The sequence below is a fragment of the Globicephala melas genome, chromosome 13 (genome assembly GCF_963455315.2).
Source record: "Globicephala melas chromosome 13, mGloMel1.2, whole genome shotgun sequence".
Taxonomy (NCBI): Eukaryota; Metazoa; Chordata; class Mammalia; order Artiodactyla; family Delphinidae; genus Globicephala; species Globicephala melas.
The window spans coordinates 72,633,492-72,653,162 of record NC_083326.1 but is presented as its reverse complement, the minus strand read 5'-3'; the positions used below and the strand labels follow the sequence as shown (position 1 = coordinate 72,653,162).

General features: G+C 57.1%; 1 protein-coding gene across 2 annotated transcripts in view; it reads right to left on the bottom strand.

The window, feature by feature from the left end:
* Positions 1-5,225: 5,225 nt before the first annotated feature.
* FAM222A (family with sequence similarity 222 member A) overlaps positions 5,226-19,671 on the bottom strand; it is a 54,525-nt gene continuing 40,079 nt past the window's right edge. For both annotated transcript variants that reach the window (XM_030860607.2, XM_060310406.1), the window contains one exon: positions 5,226-6,651. In XM_030860607.2, coding sequence (XP_030716467.1) covers positions 5,366-6,651 — 1,286 coding nt within the window. In that variant the 3' untranslated portion in view covers positions 5,226-5,365. The remainder of the gene's footprint in view (positions 6,652-19,671) is intronic.

Here is a 19,671-nt window from a genome sequence, read left to right as displayed (position 1 = left end):
TAGAGTGAGCTCCCCATTAAGTGAGGCTGACGTTACAAGACTGAGGAAACCCTGCCACTGCCACTCCCACAAGGAGAAAAAGGAGTCTGTATCTGCCTCTGGAAAGTCTAGGACCTAGTTGCTGTGTGCTCTCAGGCAAGTTGCCTCCCTTCTCTGAACCTTTTTTCATTTTCAAAATGGAGGATCATCCCCAGTTCTCAAGTGAGGGCTTCCTTTCTCTCCCTGGTGGTCTTTCCCTTCTTTGGGGCCTAGCTCTACACAGTGGACAAAGGCCAATTAGGATGTGAGGCCCAACAACTCAGGTCAGGGTTGGATTCCAGTTCTGGCTCAGCAGCAAACTCATTAGGAGTCTTTGTGTTGCAATTGGGGAAACTGAGGCCCAGTGAGGAGAAAGGACTTAGTTTCCCCAATTGCAACACAAGAGTAAGGACTCAGTATTTCCTTAAGTCTCATTTGTTCCTTGGGATGCTAACAGATAGGAACGAAAACTTAGGTGATCGGAAAAAGTTAGGGAAATGCTGGGTTAAAGCTGGAAGGGTATCTTGCCTGCAGGACTTTTCAGAGCCTTTAATATGCTAATGTGATTTGTGCATCTCCAAGGTGGTGGGGGGAGGGGGACATAGGCATCTATTTCTCAAACTCTTTTAACCTAGAAACCCACTTTCCAAGGTGAAAATCAGCCAGACTAGGCGAAGACAGAAATAATACATCTACAGAACAGGATCTGTGCTGCCTCGTGGATCTGACTACCTGTCTCCTCTGTTCAACACCACATGGTACGTGCATTGTAATATTAGTTTCACTTTACATTTGAGACATAGGTGGCTCAAAGAGGGGCAGTCACTTGCCAAAGGCCACATGCTGGTGGGCAGTAGCCTCAGGACTGGAACCTTTGGGCCCCACTGCTCTGGGGGTGGGTCCCACTCACAGGACTAATTTGCCCTGTCATCCTGATCACACATCACCTGATGCCATCCCAGTCCTTCAAATGCCTCCACTCCCTTTGACAGAGGCTCAGAGAACTGGAACCAAGGCTCAGAGAGGCCATATAAGTCACCCAGGGTCACACATGGAGTCTATGAGGACACTGAGGCCAGTTTTTCCTGACTCCTCCCCTCCTCCTGCCACTCTTTAGTGAGCTGGTGATGGTGATGATTTAAACAAAAAACCTTTTGTCCACCGGGTTTGCCCGCCCCCCTGGCTGGGCCCCCTTCCAATGGCCAGCGAAGGGGGCCCTGTGGCGGCCGTGTGGGCCCTTTAAGAGCACCCGGGACGCGCAGGCGCAATCCAGCGCAGGGGGAAACCCAGGCGCACGTGGAGTCTCAGATGCAGCTCAGAGCTGAGCGGTGCGGGTTCGAATTCGCTGCTTGGAGGCAAGGCAGGGCTCGAAATGGGAGCGGGATCTAAAGGATGGGATGAGTCAGGAAAACACGGAGCCACCCTGAAAAGGTGAGTGTTCCCCACGTGGATTCCCTCCACTCAAATGTTTGTCGAAGCCCTCCCTCCAGTCTGATGCCTCTGGAAGAAGGGGTGATGTTCTAATTGCTGTTATGACCTGAAGTGGTAGTAATAGACGCGGTTCTGGGCCAGCCACACGTGGTTACCGTATTGGACAGCTCAGCTCTAACTGGGGGTGAACCCAAGACAGCTACACGGAGAAGAAGAGGCTCCTAGCGTCCTTATGAAGAGACAGGCTTGCACCTCGGGTGGGGGGAGGGGGCTGGATCGGCTGGCAGCGGCTCCCCTGTCCCTCGTTCACCCAACATGAAGTCCCAGCGGCGCGGGGTGTGGCAACTGAGGCTGGACCTGCGTTCTGGAGCCAAGCAGGCCATATTTGGGGGCCGGTGGTAGTTTTTAGTCACTGCATAGCACAACAGTTAAGAGCTTAGACTCTGAATCAGAGGGCTGGTGTTCTACCCGAGCTGCTTCGCTGATCTCCATCCTCAGCTGTGTGACTTTAGGCAAAGTGATTGCTCTTCTCTGGGCCCGTATCACGCGCACCTGAACAGTTGTGAGGACTAAATACCATTTAGTGCTGAGCCTGGTAGCCAGTCTGCCTCCAGTAACTGGGCTGTCTGTAATTGTAGTAATGATAACATCGTTATCACCTGCGCTGCTCCTCCAATGTGGTATAAAGGGCAGGAGTGCCTCGTGCCAGAATGACGAGGCTGGAGGGCCCTTTGAGATCAGCTAGCTCAGCTCCCAGGGAGAAGAAAACTGGCCAAGGCACCCAGGAAGCCAGTGCTAGGCCAGAGCTAGAACCCCAGCTGGGTCCTGGGGCCATGCCCCGACTGGCTGTGCTCCGTGCCTGCACCTGCCCTGCTTGCAGACCCGCCCTGCAGAGGGTAAGATTCTTCCCAGGATAGGGGGCGGGTCCTCACCCCCGGTGTGAGGGACCTGACCTGGAGGGTGGCTCCCATCTCTGTCCTCTCTCCTGATGCCCCAGTGTGGGCGGGCCTGGTGGTGGGCCCAGGACGTGGGGGCCTGGGCTACCTGGAATTGGTGCTGGTAGCCCCTTAGAACAGCTGAGCCACAGGCTGCCAAGCAGCCGTAAACCTGGCTGTAGACCCTGCTGCTCTGTCCCTCTCCCAAGTACCCGCCCTGTGCTGTGGTCTCCTTGAATCCCATCTCTGGTTCTGGCGCTGCCCCCTTTGGGGATGGACCTGTTCCGGGTCACTCAAAGTACCATTGGTAGGATTTGCACCCAGGGCTAGCTCACTCCAGGGGCTGGGTTGCCCTGGGAGCTGCGATGCCCCCAGGCGTACTTCAGTGATGGATGAAGGTGGAGCGTCGAGGCAGCCTGGCCCAGGGTGTGGGGCTGGATGCCGGAACCTGGCTCCCTCTTACCATCCTTGTGGCCGTTTCTCAGATTCTCTGCGTCCTCATCTGTAAAGTGGGGATGCTTTTATTACATACCTGAGAAGGCTGTCATGAGACTCAATTATGTGTGGTCAGAAAAGCACTGTGTCAGCTGCCGTTTACATCCTATTTGTGATAACTCCCAGGGGACTTTCACGCAGCGCTGACTTCCCTAGCTTGTCACCCAGCAGGACCCCTGCTCCTGCTCTCCAGGGCCTGGGTGGTGTGTTTGGTTCATTGACCCAGCTCAGAAGGGCCCGGGTCCCGCCCTGGACACAGGCTCTTCCTCTCGGAGCCTCCGTGTGCTGCCAGGCTCAGGGGTCTGGCCTTAGGGAGGTGGGTGTCTGCACTGCAAGGTCACATCCACGGTGTCCCCTCTGTCCCTCTTCTGCCCTGAACCTACCATGCCAGGCATCCAGACAGGGCTCCATGCATGAGAGGGGAGGCCTGAATCAGACTGGGGACTCCCCCTGTTCAGACATTGGGCCAACAAGCCAGGGGAGAAGGTGGGGACAGGACGTGAGGAAGAGTCTGTGCTTTGCTGCTTGAACTACAACTTTCCACAGACTTGCTGTGTGACCTCAGGCAGGTCGCTTCACATCTCTGAGCCGCTTCTTCCTCTAGAACACCCCGTACCTTGCAAGCAGTGGTGAGGCTCCAAAGAGCTGCCGTGTATAGGAAAATGGGCAGCACACAGTAAGTGCCTGATAAATGCTGAGCATCCTGGAGCAGGGATGGTCTCCTGGACATCCCCAGGCACCAGGGCACGGGGTGGGTGTGTGCTGGGGCTGGCCAGGGAGATGGCCACTGCTCAGCCACTTTGGCCTGTCCCCAGCCACTCTGCCTCCAGGGAAGCAGGGATGGTGCCAGGCACAGAGGAAGAGCTGGGAAGGAATTTAGTGATGCAGGGGAACACCAGCCCCAGACCACCTCTGTACCCCTCAGGGAATGAGCCAGAGCGGCCTGGGCTCAGTTCTGTCTCGGCTGCTCTAGGACCGATCACTGACCCAACTGAGTGGCTGACACGTAAACAGGGTAAATGACAGTGTCCACTTCGAAAGAGCTGGAGAAGTAAATGAAACATTGCATACGAAGTGGCCCAGCAGAGGAGGGGCCAGGAGGCTCCTGGCCTGCTTCCGAGGGCTCCAAGCCCAGTCAGCAGGGGAGGAGACAGCCCCTTTTACTCCTAAGGGGAGGAAGGAAGAACGAACAAAAACAAGAGCTGCAAAACATCCCACAGCTGAGACACCATCTGTGTTTTCCTTTTTTTTTTTCTTTCTCTTCGTTTTTAAAACAATATAGTGCAGACCGCACTTCTCACAGTAGAATATAATGGTCAATTTTAGTATAAAAAAAAAACATTCTCAGAGATTCGTAAATGCACTTAGTGCTTGAACAGGCCTTGGAGAGAGATACAGTACCGCTTCTGGGGTGCCAGAGGGGCCAGGGCTTGGGGAAATCGGGCCTTGGAGACTTAATGGGGGGACCCCCTGCCTGCCTTATCCCCCGGAATGGTGTGGGGCAGGCCTTGGAGGGTGGCTTGCAGGAAAAGAGTTGGATTGGATCTCCCAATTAAAACCAGCAGGTTGCCCCCAGAACTGGCTCCTAGGAGAACCCCTGAAGGAGGCGGGGTCTGGTCCCTCTGACATTGTTAGCCCCTATGGCGCCTTTGTGCACATGGGTGAATGGTGCCCCTTCCTCAAGATTCAGGAAATTGCCGTAATAAATATACAAGTCTAGGATGCAAATGGTGTCTCCTCAGATGAGTTGCCTTGTGCAGTACACAGCCTGCACAACTGTGCCCAGAAGCCCTGTAAGATGTACTGAAGGGAAGGGAGAAGGTGGTAGTCCAGGGTTTGGAGAATGGAGATGGGATTCTGTGTTGGGAAGGAATGGTGAGGAGGGGAAGAGAGTCTAGAAGAGGAGGAGCAGGGGGACCTGTAGTCCCCGGAGCCTGTATTCGAGTGGTCTTCGCCTGGAGAGGGCAGTGAGGGCGCTGTGGGCTCGATGACTTCCTCTAGGCCCCCTCTGCTCTTTTTCAAGGAGACTGGGGAGCTTGTGGAGGGAGGAGCTGTCTAAGCCCCGGGGGCCGCTCTGATCCCACCCCGACTCTAGACCCTAACATTTCCTTCTGCATCCCACTGTGGTCTGACCCCCTCCCCCCGGAGAGCCGGAAAGAACCGCTTCTGTTTTAAGTGGTTTCTCTCTCCCTGCCTCTGCCAGCTTGGATGGAGGAAGGTATGGATGTCGGCAGCTGCCCCCCCACCCCGGCCCTCTGCGTGTCCTGGGGCAGCTGATGGTGGGGAGGGGCCTTGGCGAGTGAGGTCACCTTGCCACTCCATGTCAGCAGCAGCCGGCAGCAGCCGGCCTGGCTTCCCTGTGGGTATAAATGGGCACTCGGACACAGGGTGGGGCTGGCGCCCCCGCTCCGCGTGCTGCCCACCCTGTTCTGCGGCCTGCCTCCCCCCTGGGCGCCCTGTCCGTCTGTGCATCTGCCAGGCAGGCCTTATCTGTAGACGGGCAAGCGGATGTGGGCGTGCTGGTGGTCGAGCAGCCGGGGCACAGCCACCGTCTCGTAGCCCTTGCCCAGCATCTGCTCCTTGATGCACGGGGGCCGGATGTCGTTGATGAGATACTCCAGTGACTGCAGGCTGCTGCTCAGCACGGCCGTGTTGCACACGCTCTTGCTGGGCAGGCCTGAGAGGGTCTCCGCCGGGGGCCCCGCCAGCTCCCGGGCCGCCCCCGGCCCCAGCTCGGTCACGGCCACTGCCGCGGCTGCCGGATTGTAGCAGTCGCTGGTGGGGGTCACCAGCACGCTGTTCCAGGGGGCGGCGAAGTACTGGCCCACGGTGAAGCTGGTGGGCAGCCCCACGCCGCAGTTGACGGGCGACCCGCCGGCCCGCTCGTATACCCGCCCCCCACAGGCCTCGGGGGACTTGCTGGCCACCGTGCCGCCGCTGTAGGCCCGCAGCGGCTGGGGCGGGGGCGGCGGCGGCGGCTTCTGCGGCCACAGCAGGTAATCCAGGCCTCCGTCTGCGTACCCTGTGGGCTTGGTGGCCCCAGCCAACGTCAAGGCCGGCGTGCTTCCCTGGCCCAGCTCGGCGCCCTTCCGGCAGTCGGGTGGGCCGGCAGTGGCCGGGTAGGCCAGGCTGGGGAAGCTGGGCACCGGGCCGTGCTTGGCTGGGCTGGGGTGGGGAACGGCCACGGCCTGGCAGGCGGCGGGCGCAGCGCCTGGGGCCTGGCACTGCTGGTTGAGCTGGTAGAGGATGCTGTGGATGGAGGGCAGGTTGGAAGGCGGCAGGGGCAGGCCGCGGCCGGGCAGGGGGATGACGGAGGCGGCGGTGGCCGCGGCCGCGGGCAGGCCGGGTGGCGGGGCGGGCGCCTCGGGCGGCTTGGGGTAGGCCAGGGACCCCAGAGTGCTGGGCGCCGGGTAGGGCGCGATGCCCACCTGCACGGCGGCCGGCGACAGCTTGGTCCGCTTGCCCTCGGCGCTCTTGAGCACGCTTTTGGTGAGCCCGGGGGGCGCAGCCACGCCGGAGGAGGTGACGGCGGCCTTGACGACGGCGAGCAGGCCCTGGTAGCCAGCCGTATGCGGCGGGTAGGGGCTGTAGCGCTGGCCACTGGTGTCGTAGCCGTTGACGGTGCGGCTGAGGTGCTTGTGCTGGGGCACGCGGATGTTGCTGGGGAAGATCTTGATGGAGAGCGGGCTGTTGGCCACCTTCTCGGCGTAGGCGTCCAGCTCGGCCGGGCTCGGGTAGCGGGAGGAATGCATGGAGCTGGCCACCGTCTCGCCTGTGGGGACACAGGAGGGGAGGAAGCACAGGTGAGAGCCGACCCTGCGACCCGGCGAGGCCCGGAGGCCGCACCCCGCCACTGTCCGCGTAAGGACTCGCCAGCCACCCCTCCCTCGCTTTTTCCGTCCAGTCACTTGCTCCTTCATTCATTCTTTCTAAATCGTTAAGCTTCGGATCAAAGTGTAAAGTACGTTAAAGGAAACTGCATACATCACAAGCTGGCCGCACTTTCACAAACAGAACACACTCGTGTGACATCTAGGTCAAGGGAGAGGCCTGTGCCAGTCCCCAGAGGGCCCCCTGCGCCCCCTCCTAGTCAGTACCCACACCAAGGGAACGGCTCTCCTGGCTCCTAACGGCGCGGACTCACGGTGCCTGGGCCTGGCACAGGTGAGCTGGGATCCTGCAGTGCATGCTCGTTTGCACTGTCGGGTCTCCGCCACTTAAGGTTATGTTTCGAGGTTCATCCGGGTGGCTGTGGGCGTGGCGGTCTGTTCATTCTCATGGTCGTGTGATGTTTGAGTGTGACTACCTCACAGTTTACTCATCCTTCCCACTGCTGATGGCATTTGGGTCATTTCTGGTTTGGAGCTGATACAAATAGTGTGACAGCCCCTGGGGCACGTAGTCAGTGAGTCCTGCTGGGAATAGGCCCAGGAGCAGAACTGCTGGGACAAAGGAGAGACGAGAATGTTCAGCTTCAGGAAAGAATGCCCAACAGCTTGCCGAAGAGACTGTGCCGGCTGCGCTCCCCACACACCGCCGCCCCAGCACGGGAGTTACGGGGGCTCTAAACCCTCCACTCCACCTGTCTGGTACCGTCGTCCATTGTATTAGGTTGGCCAAAAAGTTCGTTCAGGTTTCCCGTGCCATCTTATGGAAAACCGGAACTAACTTTTTGGCCAACGCCAACACCACCACTCTGGTGGGTGTTCATTCCGCCCCTTTACTTGTCCTCTCGGCGCCTCATCTGTAGAATGGGGTGATGATGGCCCATGGATGGCTCAGTGAGTTGCTACATGGCCTGGCGTGGGGCAAGTTGCTGCAGGTGGCTTTCATCCTGGTGCTCACCGACCCTCGTTCAACCAACAGGCAGCCGGGAAGGAGGGGTTTTGCCCCCGCTGGCTGCCCCTCCTCTCCCCTCCCCAGGTCTGCCTGTCACCTGCAAGACCTGTGTGGTGGCCACTGCCTTTTTTGTGAGCTGTCAGCACGTCAGCTGAAGGGTGTACTTTATTTATTTATTTTTTGGGCCACGCCGCACAGCTTGTGACATCTTAGTTCCCTGACCAGGGATTGAACCCGGGCCCTCGGCAGTGAAAGCGTGGAGTCCTAACCACTGGACCGCCGAGAAACTCCCTGAAGGGTGTACTCTGTGTGACAGGCTGACTGTCCCCACCATCTGTGGGCACAACTGGGCCCTGCTGTGGGGGAGGCGGGTTGCCGGTGGGTAGACCCCCTTCTCCCATCCAAAGCCCCTCCCTGGTCCTAAGACATTCCTCAGTGCCGCCCAGGACCCCCCCTGGGGTGGGGAGTGGAGCAGGAGGCCTGCGTGAGGCAGATGGAGAGACCCTGGGCTTTGGAGCTGGCTGCCTAGGTGGAGTCCTGTCTGGTTGCAGGGCTGTGTGGCCCTGGGCAAGTTGTTGGCGGGGCCGAGCCTCAGTTTTCCCACCTATGGAATGGGGATAAGGACTGTGGCAGATCTGCAGGGCGGCCTCAAGGAATGTCTGTGCCAAGGGGCCGAGCTGGGGGTGAGACAAACAGTAGGTGATGGGAGATCGTGACCTGGCTGGGCCCCTGGGTGAGGAGGACCCTACAAGGTCTCACGGTGCACTGGCCTCCTCTCGGCCCTGTGGGCATCCCTGGGACCCAACAGTGACTCCTGCGGGGGTGAGCCTCAGTTTCCTCATCTAAAATGGGGTTACACCGCTGCTAACACTGCCTCCCAGGAGGGCTGTGAGGCTTTCATGAGTCGTGCGGTGGAGCGTTAGCAGAAGTGGGTCTCTCTAAGTGTGTTAAGACCCCTCCCACCTGCCTGGCACAGGGGTCTTCCTGGGAGAGGAAGGGGTAGGGCTTGTGCATGGCTGGGCCTGGCACTGTGGCTAGGACACAGTGCAGACCCCACCGCCTTCCTTAGGCCTTCCCACCACATCCCCTCCTTCCCAAGCCTCACCCGACTCCCTTGTGGACTTAGAGCCAGTCTGAGCAAAATGCATGCCGTGATGGGGGAGCCTCACCCCCAGGGCTTCAGAGGTAGCTTTCTGGAAGAAAGGGCATCCCTGCTAAAGGCAATGGCGAAAAGAGCGAGGAGGGAGGAGAGAAACATATTCCAGCAGAAGAAACTGCACAGGCAAAGGTCCAGAGGTGAGGAAGCCTGTCTCAGTGGGAACTATAAACCAGAATAAAAGCAGAAGCCCAGAGCAGGCATGCAGGGGAGGAAAGACCACGACAGGCAGCTCAGGAGGGTGTCGGGCCAGAGCAGGGCCTCTTCGCTGTGGGGCAGTGTTCTCAATGGTTCTGTCCCCAGGGCACACTGTTGACATCCGCAGACGAGTTCGGTTGTCATAGCTTGCAGAGAGGGTTCTACGGCAGCTAGCGGGTACGGGTCAGGGATGCTGCTAAACGCCCTGCGATGCGCAGGACAAAGACCTGTCAGGCCCCTGGTGTCTGCATTGCTGTGCTGGGAGCCCTCGCCCAAGGCATCGGCAGCTGTGGAAGGTTCTAAGCAGGTGAGGGGCAGGGCAGGCCTGCGTTAGGAAGACCGTTCTTCTCTGCCCTGAGGCGCAGGGATGTGGTCTGACCTGGGCAGGACAGTGGGGAGGGAAGACGGTGGCGGCACCGAGTACCCCAAGGAGGCTGGGGCAGTGCCCCTCCATCCATGTGGCCTAACCTGGGCCAGGTGGGTGGAGCTGACCCCAGGCCCCCCATCCCGACCCTGCCTGGGGCAGCCCCCACTCCTAAGTGGCCTAAAATAAACTCGGTGTGGAGAATGGAAATGTCACTTTGGCCAACGGGGGAATCTTTCTCCGAGATTGGATTTAAACTACATTATACAAGCAATTTCATGGGCACTTAGCGCCGCTCGGAGAGTCCCGCAAAAAAGGGACCAGCTCTTCATTTACCAGCCATAAATCAGCAGTTGCTATAATGAGCACAAAAATGTCACTTTTATGCAATTTTACAGATGAACAAAACTGGTGAAATTAACTGTGGTAACCTACTATAGTCAGCAAAAGCGGCTGCCGGGGGAAAAAAATTATATCTGTATGTATTTTTGTTCCTCTTAAACTCTCTTCCCAAGCAAGTTTCTGCCATTGTGGTGTGAAAACTCATTTGTCCTCGCCCGTATACTTTCATTTGGAGTTTATCTTGAGTATCCAATGAGCCACCAACTGTGAAAATGATTAAATCTACAAAATCCATCTAATGGATGGAATAAATTAGGTGCTTAAAACCTTAAGAAGAAGAAGAAAAAAAGAGCAATGCCTGTTACTAGTTTCCATCCATTGAAAGAAGGGGCCCATCTGGCCCCTCTGCTGGTCAACAGGGCTCAGCCAGGGTGGGTTGGTCCCTCCACTTTGTTGGCCGTCCTTTGGTGAGCGCTTAGCATATGTGAGGCCCCCTGCCTACAGCTTTTCTCCATGCCTCTTGTTTGGAGCACCTGACAGCTCCGAGAGGTGGGAGGTGGTCCCATTTTACAGATAAGGAAGCAGACAAGTTGTGGCACTTGGCAGGCAGCCTCCAAGATCTGTCCCCGACCCCAGTGTTTCTCACCTCCTGGTATTCACGCCCTTCCACTCCACATGGGGCTGACCTGTGTGACCTGTAAGATACCCTGGAAGTGAAGGAGTGTGACTTCCAGGGCAGGGTCGCGGAAGGCTCTGTGGCCTCCTCCCCTCTTGGATCACCTGCTCTGGGGAAGCGGCCGCCTGTGAGGATGCCGGAGCAGCCGAGGGGGAGGCCCCCATAGAGGCACGTGCGCCTTCTCGGGGGCAGGTCTTCCAGCCCTGGCCAAGCCTCCAGAGCCCCTGCCAACATCCGCCTGCAGCCTCACGAGAGACACGGAGCGGAGCCACTGGCTAGGTGGCCCCTGAGCTCCTGACCCACGGAAACCATGAGAGACGGTGCGTGATCACTGATGCTCTAAGCCACTGAGTTCTGGAGCAACTTGCTACACAGCAGTAGCTAACTAATCCAGGCCCCCATCTTACAGAGGAGGAGACGGAAGCTTCCCGAGAACACAGCTGGGGAGGGGCTGAGCTGCAATTTGCCTTCCATGTCATCATCCCCTCACCTGCACCCCAAGGCAGGCCCCAGCTGAAGCCAGGAGACTCAGGAGGCTCCCCCTCTTCCTCCTTAGAATTAGGAGGTGGACAGTCCTGAGGAGGGACTACAGAGTCAGCCCGGAGGCTCAGAGAGGCAGGAAGTGACCCATCAGAGGGCACACGGCCGGGCAGCTCTCACGGCTGCGCTTGGCTCCCGGAGACTGCCGGCCGGCGGCCCTCGGCAGGCCTCCCCTGGACGTGCTTGTCTCTGGGTGGGCGTGTACCAGGGTCACCCTGTTCCAAACCTGGCGTACAGTAGCCCTGGCTTGGGCGGGGTGGGTCCTCTGGCCACCCGGGCCAGGCTGGGCCCCCGAGTCCCGCTGGGCGAAGGCTCCTGACCCTCCCCCGGAGGTGGGCGCCACCCCCGGAGGTGGGCGCCACCACCGGTGTTCAGTGCAATTGCACAGCCCCATTTTGGCAAACGTCATGACACAAAAAAGGCCTCACATGAAGGAAGCAGCCAGCCAGCTGTCTGTGGCAGGCTTCTATGCAGTGGCAAGGGTGGGGGGCAGCGCTCACGGGGTTAATGGGCAGAGAAGGGGACCCATGGCCCTGTGGGTCCCCCTGGGGAGCCCCAGGGCCCACCTTGCCTGGTTCCCCGAGTTGGCCAGGGCGCCCCAGCGAAGGTTCCATCGGCGCTTGGTGCATCGCCGCAGGCACCACGGCAGATTCTGACTGCCCTGGGCTTGTCCTGCTGCCCCAGCAGACTGGGCTCCCTGAGCTGGCTTGTTCAGTGCTGTCCCCACTGCCCACAGGACATGGAGTAGGAACTCAGGAATGTTGCGTCGAAGGAACGACGAGGCTGTGGCTAGAAGGACCCGTCCAGCCTGGGAGCCCCTGTTCACCGCCAGTCATGACACTTGGGAGAGTTGGTCCTGGGAGGAACTAAACCAGAGACAGCCCCGTGGAGAGATGCCTCCCCACAAGCCCGCATCCCCTGGGTGTCTCCTGAGCCCTCCCATGTGCAGGCACTGTCCTGGGCTTGGAGACGAGCAGCGGTCAAAGCAAACCAAAGTCCCCGCCCTCTCCGAGTGGATATCTAGTCGGGGGAGACAGACAATAACGTGTAATGCGTCCAGCAGCGATAGGCCCCGTGAACAAGGAGAGAGCAGGTGTCGTAGTTTATGTCCACAATTCTTTGGCGTTCCTCCCACAAACAGTGGAGGCTAATTTTCCTTTAAACATGAACTAACTAAGCGACTCGATTCTACTGAATAGAACGCGTGGTGACTGGTGACTATCGTGGCTCCGTGGCGCTGAGTGACTATATGGCTATCACTAAGTGGCAATGGTGACTATCGTGGCTCAGTCCTGAGGGCGTATGGCTGCCTCCTGGAGCTCCAGGTGGATCTGTCTCTCAGGAGGTCCATCCCTGGAGTCATGTCCATCCCCGCCATCATGTTCTGGGAAGCCCAGGCCACGTGGAGAGGCCATGTGTGGGTGTTTCAGCCAACGGCCGGCACCCACCACCCGATGTGTGAGGGAGCAGGCCTTCGGAAGATTCCAGCCCCAGCCCGGGTCTTCCTGCAAGGCCCCCTACCCCAGCCCCGTTCCCAGCGACATCACGGAGCAGAGACACCAACCCCATGGTGCCCTGTCCATAGTCCTGAGCATACGACAGAGCTGTGTGAGGCCGCTGAGCTTTGGGGTGATTTGTTACGCAGCCGTAGTCATCAGGATAGCAGGGCGTGGGGGACGGAAAGGGATGGGATGGAAGGGCGCCTCATTCGGACATGGCAGTCAGCGCAGAGGCTTCTCTGATAAAGCAGCTCTTCAGGACCGCGGAAGGAGGTACGGTGTGGGAGTGAGCCGCGTGGACGTCTGATGGGAGAGTGGTCCCGGCAGCAGAGGCTGAGGGGAGTGGATGGGTGCGCCGGGCGCAGCGGGGCCGGCGGGGGAAGGTCATAGGAGATGGACCGGAGAGGCAGGGGGCGCACAGAGCAAACAGGCTGGGCCTTGGGGCCATTGAGAGGACCTGGGCTTTGCTCCACAGGGGAGGGTTGGGAGCAGAGGAGGGACATGACCTGATGTGGGTTTTAATGGGACCCCTAAGGCTACTGGGTGGGAAACAGGAAGAAATCATCCCGGGAGCAGCCTGACTGTTCCTATGAGACAGAGCACCCAGGAGGCCCCTGGCAGAAACACACCTCGCTGGGCACTAACGCTTAGGGTGTTGGAAGGCTCTGATGATGCCGGGAAGCGGGTACAGTACAGGGATGCGGAAAGAGGTCACAAAGGGGGCTGTGTCTTCCTCCTTCCCTCTCGAACCAACACTTGAAGGAAAAAAGCCCTGGATGCCAACAGGGGCTGGCCTGGGAAGGAGGCATATTTTATTTCTTCTCTGTGCTTTTCTGTAATTGCCGGTGGCCAGCTACACCTGAGTATTGCTTTAGGGTGGGGGACAGGCACAGGCTCCCATTCCTCCCAGGGTGCTGACTTTGATGTCTGCTTCAAAGCATCCTCCACTGCCCTTGGCCTTGAGCAGCCTGAGGCTCCCCGGCTCCCCGGCTCCCCATGTCATAGGGCAGCGTCTGCTCCTGGGCAGAGCACAGAGGGTGGTCGGCAGCCTTTTGAGAAGGAATCACGGTCAAATCCCAGCTCTGCCACACACTGGCTGTGTGGCCCTAGGCAGGCTGCTGCCCTCTCTGAGCCTCGGCTTTCTCTTGTGTAAAATGGGGATGATACTGCTGTTGCTGACGTTCGAGAGTTTTTGTGAGCACTGGAGAGGGTGCCTGCCTTCAGTGGGTGCCAAGGTTGTTGGTGATGAATTCACTGAAGCCCCTTCACTGCCTCCAGGCCCCCAGCTGCCTTGCCTTTCTCTGTAAAACCCTCCCGTGAGCCCCCCATTTGCGTGAAGTCTTAGCTGCTCAGGGTGGCATTCAGGCCACCTGGCCTTGACCTCCCTCTGCAGCGCCCCCCCACAGGCCCCTGGATGCCTGCACGGTGTCCCCGGGCCTCCTGTACATGCTGACCGCCCCCCTCTGTTGAGTGCCACCTCTGGGTCCGGCATCGCCCCAAACGCCCGGGCCTCGCCCCTCTGCCAGCCCCGTGGAGGCCCTGGGAGGTGGGCCCTGGGTTCCAGAAGAGAAGGATAGGCATTCAAGGGACAGGACATCGGTGAGGGTTGCAGACGCAAATCCCTGCGTGGTCTGCTGACTGCTGGCAGACAGATGGGTTGCCAAGGAGCCAGAGCCCAGGTGGGGCAAGGACAGAGGTGGGCGGGGAAGGCGTGCCCTGCCCTGAGGTGTTCTCTTTTGGTTTTTTGTTTTATATTTTTTGGCCGCGCGGCATGTGGGATCTTACTTCCCTGACCAGGGACTGAACCGGCGCCCCCTCTGCATTAGAAGCACAGAGTCTTAACCACTGGACCCCCAGGGAAGTCCCCAGAGGTGTTCTCTTTTGAAACAGTGTTCAGACACCAGCAGGACACACCACACACCTGGTGGGCAGGTTGTGGCTTGTGGGCTGCCAGTTTGAGACCTCTGGTGGCAGAGCAACAATCTGTGAGCCAGGATTTGAGCCCCGGGCATCTGTGCCCCGGGACCCTGCTCTCAATCACTGGGCACCGTGGACACCATGGCTGGACCGGTTCTCTCAGGTTGATGCCGATGGCCTGGACACCCTGCTCGTCTAGTCTGTGTCCGTCTGTCTCCCCTGCCCCACACCCCGAGGAGAACTGCCCCATCTCTGGGTCCCCTCCAGTGCCTGATCTGGAAGGGTGAACCTGGGGTGGGGTGGAATTGTCCATGCAGTGCCCAGCACGCAGTAGGTGCCTGAATTACGTGCCAAGAGGATGAAGAAGAGGTGTTGCTTACACCCCCTGGTCTCAGCTGAGACACGGCCCCAGCCCCCATCCAGGCAGCCTTCCCTGCCTGCCCCCCAGCACTCCCCTGCTGTAGCTGTTGGCTTGTCTCCTGGGCTGGATTTGGAGTTGTCTGAGGGCAGGGCTTGCTCCTTCTCAGCACCCTGATGCCTAAGAGAATGTGTGGAACCGTGGCAGGTGCCCGGGAGCATTGCGTGAATGACGGTGCGGGGTCTAGCGAATCTCCCCCCATGAACTGGGCTGCCCCGCCCCCCCCCCCCCCCCCCCCCCCCCGGCCATGGCCCCTGTGAAAGCCTTGTCGGGAAATGCGAAAGACTGCCTGGCTGGCTGGCGGTGCAGGCGAGCCGTCGCTGTCGTTAAGTTAATGTTATGGGCCTTTTACAGGTGTGTTAAATAGACGCAGTTATTAACAAGTACATTAAGCCAATTAAAAGCAGCCCTTTGAGTGGGATTTAATGTTGCTACAGGGAGACAGGAGAGTGGGCCTCAGTGGCACCCTGCCTTCCGGAAGCTGGAGGGGTGAGACTGGGGAGAGGTGAGCAGCTCGGATTCCGACTGGAGGCAGGCCATGGCCTTTTGACGCCCAGCTCAGCCACTTGCTGGGGGTGACCTGGGGCAGCCGCTGGACGTGAGCCTCAGTTTCTCGTCTGTAAGGGGCTGAAGGGGCGGGCGCATCAGGGGTTGCCGAAGTCAGCGTGATACTCTGTATGGGCAGGCACGTGGTACCTGCCCATCAGGGGGCAGGTGGAGGTGGGAGGGGTGGCCAGGGCAGGACCCCAGCCCAGGATTCCTGCTCCCACGCTCCGGGCTTCTCTGTGCTGCCCCGGTGGCAGCCCCAGGTGCCCCCAGGCACCTACCAGCCAGACGCCAGTCCCTGTGCGGCTGAGTGCGGCTTCCTGCTCAGCCACTGCACGTCCCCACCACCCTGCCCCCGGCGAAGTTGTTCCCTTGGTGGACCTCAGACTTTCTGACTGTAAAATGGGGCTATTGGTAACTGTAGCTTTCCTAGAGGAGGGGTGGGAGAACGAAAGGTGTGCCGGGCACCGGAGCACAGCAGGTGTTTGGTGAGTTTTTTTTCCTTGTTATGTTGCCACAGATTTTGCCTATCACCTCCTCCCTAAGGCTCAGGAACTGGACATGATCTGTGTTGAAACGGGGCTGGGGTGGGGTGTCCAGGACAGGAGGGGTCCCTGGGCCTGGGGCCTGGCCCCAGCCCCCCGGGAGGAGCAGCCCGTATCCGCATTCCCCTTTGCTGCCGACACTGCCCTTGGAGGTGGCAGCCTTCTGAATGCTCAATTAACGTGACACTAATCAGCTGGTGGCACCAGCAGAATCCCTAATGAGGCTGTCCCGGAGGGGGGCAGGGGAAGGCGCTGGGCCGGGCAGACGCAGCTGTTCTCTGGCCTCTGCTGGGAGGGAGGCAGGGAGGGGAAGGGCGGTGGCCAGCCACCCTGACCTGCCTCCAGCCCGCTGCCCCGGTGGCAGCCCCAGGGCCTTGGAGGTCAGGCCCGGGTGTCACTCCAGGTGCCCCAGCTACCAGCTGGGGGTAGGGGAGTGGCCCCAGCTCCCTGGCCGCCACTTCTCCTAAGGGGACGGAGTGAGGATTAAACGAGGACGCGTGTCAGAAGGCCTGGTACATAGTGGTGCTCAGAGAAGGCTGGCTGCCTGCCTTCTAGCTCTTTCTGTGCCAGAGCAGGCAGTACAAGGTAGTGGTGGTCATTGGGCGCCGCACAAAGGGTCCTCTCATTCTCTAGGCATGTGTGTGTACACATGTCCAAGCTCACACACATGCTCAGATGCCTAGGGTCACACGTGTGAGCCACGTGTGCCCAGATATTCAGGGACATCCTGTACATGCAGAGACTGGCAGGTGTTCGCAGGCACACGTACCCGTGTCTACATCCTCCTTCCCCACTGGAGCCCCAGCTAGAGCCCTGCGGCGGCCAAGGTGTCCCTCCCCGTAGGCAGGTCTGGGAGTACTTCAGTCCCTCCCCAGTCTGACTTTCCTGCACCTCGGTTTCCCTGGCCTTCTCCCTGACTGGGCTCCGTCTCTGGGAGCCCACCCCTCGCTCTCTCCCAGGACCCAGCAATGTCCATCCCTCGCCCTGGGCTTTGCCTGTGTTCCCATCTCACCCTGCTGCATTGGCCATGATGCATGTGGGATCTTAGTTCCCCGACCAGGGATTGAACCTGCGCCCCCTGCTGTGGAAGCTCGGAGTCTTAACCACCGGACCACCAGGGAAGTCCCTGTCCCTCTGTCTTCGTGGCAGCTCTCTTTGCCCTTTGGAACTGCTGCCTCATCTCTCCCTCCTTTTGGCCATTTTCCTACTCCTGTCTGTCTCCGTCCACATCCATGCTGGTCTGACCCCCCCATCCCTTCCCTCCCCACTCCAGTCTCTGTCTCCAGTCCTTAGTCTCACCCCCTCCCACCCACCACTGGCTCCCTGCCCCTCCCCGTTGCTGTCTTTGTGCCACCACATCGTGGCTCTCTATTTAGGATCCTGGTCTGTTTTAAGTGCTGAAGACATCCTCTCTCAGTTTGGGGGCTCATCTTGACTTTTTCCTAGAATTCCTGTTGATGTATGGTGTTGGGTAAGGCTCCAATGTCATTTACTCCATATGTATAACCAGTTGTCCCAGCACTGCATATTCATCCCCAGTGATCTGCAAGACCCAATTCATCCTAGATGGAGCTGGTAGTGTGTGGATCTATTTCTAGATGCTCTGCTCCATCCCCTGGTCCCCTCTTTCCCTTTGTTAGTCCCATGGTTTCAGCCTTAAGCCATGGCAGTACTGGCCCTTATACTTCTTTTTTTTTTTTTTAATTATTATTTATTTGGCTGAGTTGGGTCTTAGTTGCGGCACATGGGATCTTTCGTTGCAGCACGTGGGCTCAGTGGTTGTGGTGTGTGGGCTTAGCTGTCCGGCGGCACGTGGGATCTTAGTTGCCCGACCAGGGATCGTCCCCTGCATTGGAAGGCAGATTCTTAGCCACTGGACCACCAGAGAAGTCCCTGGTCCTTATACTTTTTCGTCAAAAGCACCTTGGCCATTCTTGGCCCTTTGTTCTTTCCTTATCAACTTCCACACCAGGTTTTCAAGTTATACACAGGATGGTCAGGATGTAGGGATTGGATTGAATTTTTTCCATATTGAATCTCTGTCCATGCACAGGACATATGTCTAAGTTTGTTCTGGTCTTTAAAAACTGTCATTATATAAACTTAAATTTTTCTCCATAGAGGTCATTTACCTCTTTTATCAATTTATTTTAGGTCCCTTAATAAATTGTAATAGTATCATAACTTAGATAAAATGGACAATTCCTACATAGACACAAACTACCAAAACTGACTTAAGAAGAAATAGAAAATCTGAATAGACCTATAACAAATAAAGATATTAAATTAGTGATCAAAACATTTACCCACAAAGAAAAGCCCAGGCCTAGAAGGCTTCATTGTTGAATTCTATAGAACATTTAAAGAAGAATTAATGCCAATTATTCCACAAACTCTTCTAAAAAAGAGACTAGGAGGGAACACTTGCAAACTAATTCTGTGAGACCAGTATTACCCTAATGTCAAAACCAGACAAAGACACCACAAAATAACTATAGACTAATATCACTTATGAATATGTACTTGGTCCTCCGTATCCACAGGTTCTGCATCCGTGGATTCAACCGAGGACCAAAAATTCCAAAAAGCAAAACATGAATTTGCTGTGCACCAGCAACTATTTTCACAGCATTTACATCATATTTACAACTATCTACATATCATTTACATTATATTTACAAGTATTTACATAGTATTTACATTGTACTAGGTATAAGTAATCTAGAGATGATCTAAAGTATATTCAGGGGAATTCCCTGGTGGTCCAGTGGTTAGAACCCCACGCTTTCACTGCTGAGGGCCGGGGTTCAGTCCCTGGTCGGGGAGCTAAGATCCCACAGGCTACGCGGTGTGGCCAAAATAAGAAAAAAGGATATGCATAGATTATACACAAATACTATGCCATTTTATGTATCAATATAAGAGATTTGAATATCTGTGGATTTTTGTATCCATCGCCGGGGGGCAGGGGGGAGTCTTGGAGCCAATCTCCCATGGATACCATGACTGTACATGCAAAAATCAACAAAATACTAGCAAACTTAATCCAGTAATATATAAAAAGCATTATACACCATGACCAAGTGGGACTTATCCCAGGAATATAAAGTTGACTTAACATCCAAAACTCAATGAAATACACCATATGGATAGAATAAAGGACAACTACCACATGGTCATCTCAGTGGATGCAAAAAAGCATCTGATGTAACCTAAGGTACCTTCATGATAAAACATTCAACAAACTAGGATAGAAGGGACCTTCCTCAACTTGAGAAGGAGTATTTAGGAAAAATCCACAGATTATGTCACATTTAATGGTAAAAGACCAAATGCTTTCCCTCAAAAATTAGGAATAAGATTGCCACTTCTATTCAGCATTGTACTAGAGATTCTAGCCAGGGTGATTAGACAAGAAAAAGTCATTCACATTAAAAAGCAAGAAATAAAACTGTCTCTTTTCATAGATGACATAATCTTGCACATAGAAAATCATATGAGGGCTTCCCTGATGGCCCAGTGGTTAAGAATCCGCCTGCCAATGCAGGGGAAACGGGTTCAAGCCCTGGTCCAGGAAGATCCCACATGCTGCGGAGCAACTAAGCCTGTGTGCCACAACTACTGAGCCTGCGCACTAGAGCCTGCAAGCCACAACTACTGAGCCCACGTGCCAACTGCTGAGCCCACGTGGCACAACTACTGAAGCCCGCGCGCCTACAGTCTGTGCTCCTCAGCAAGAGAAGTCACTGCAA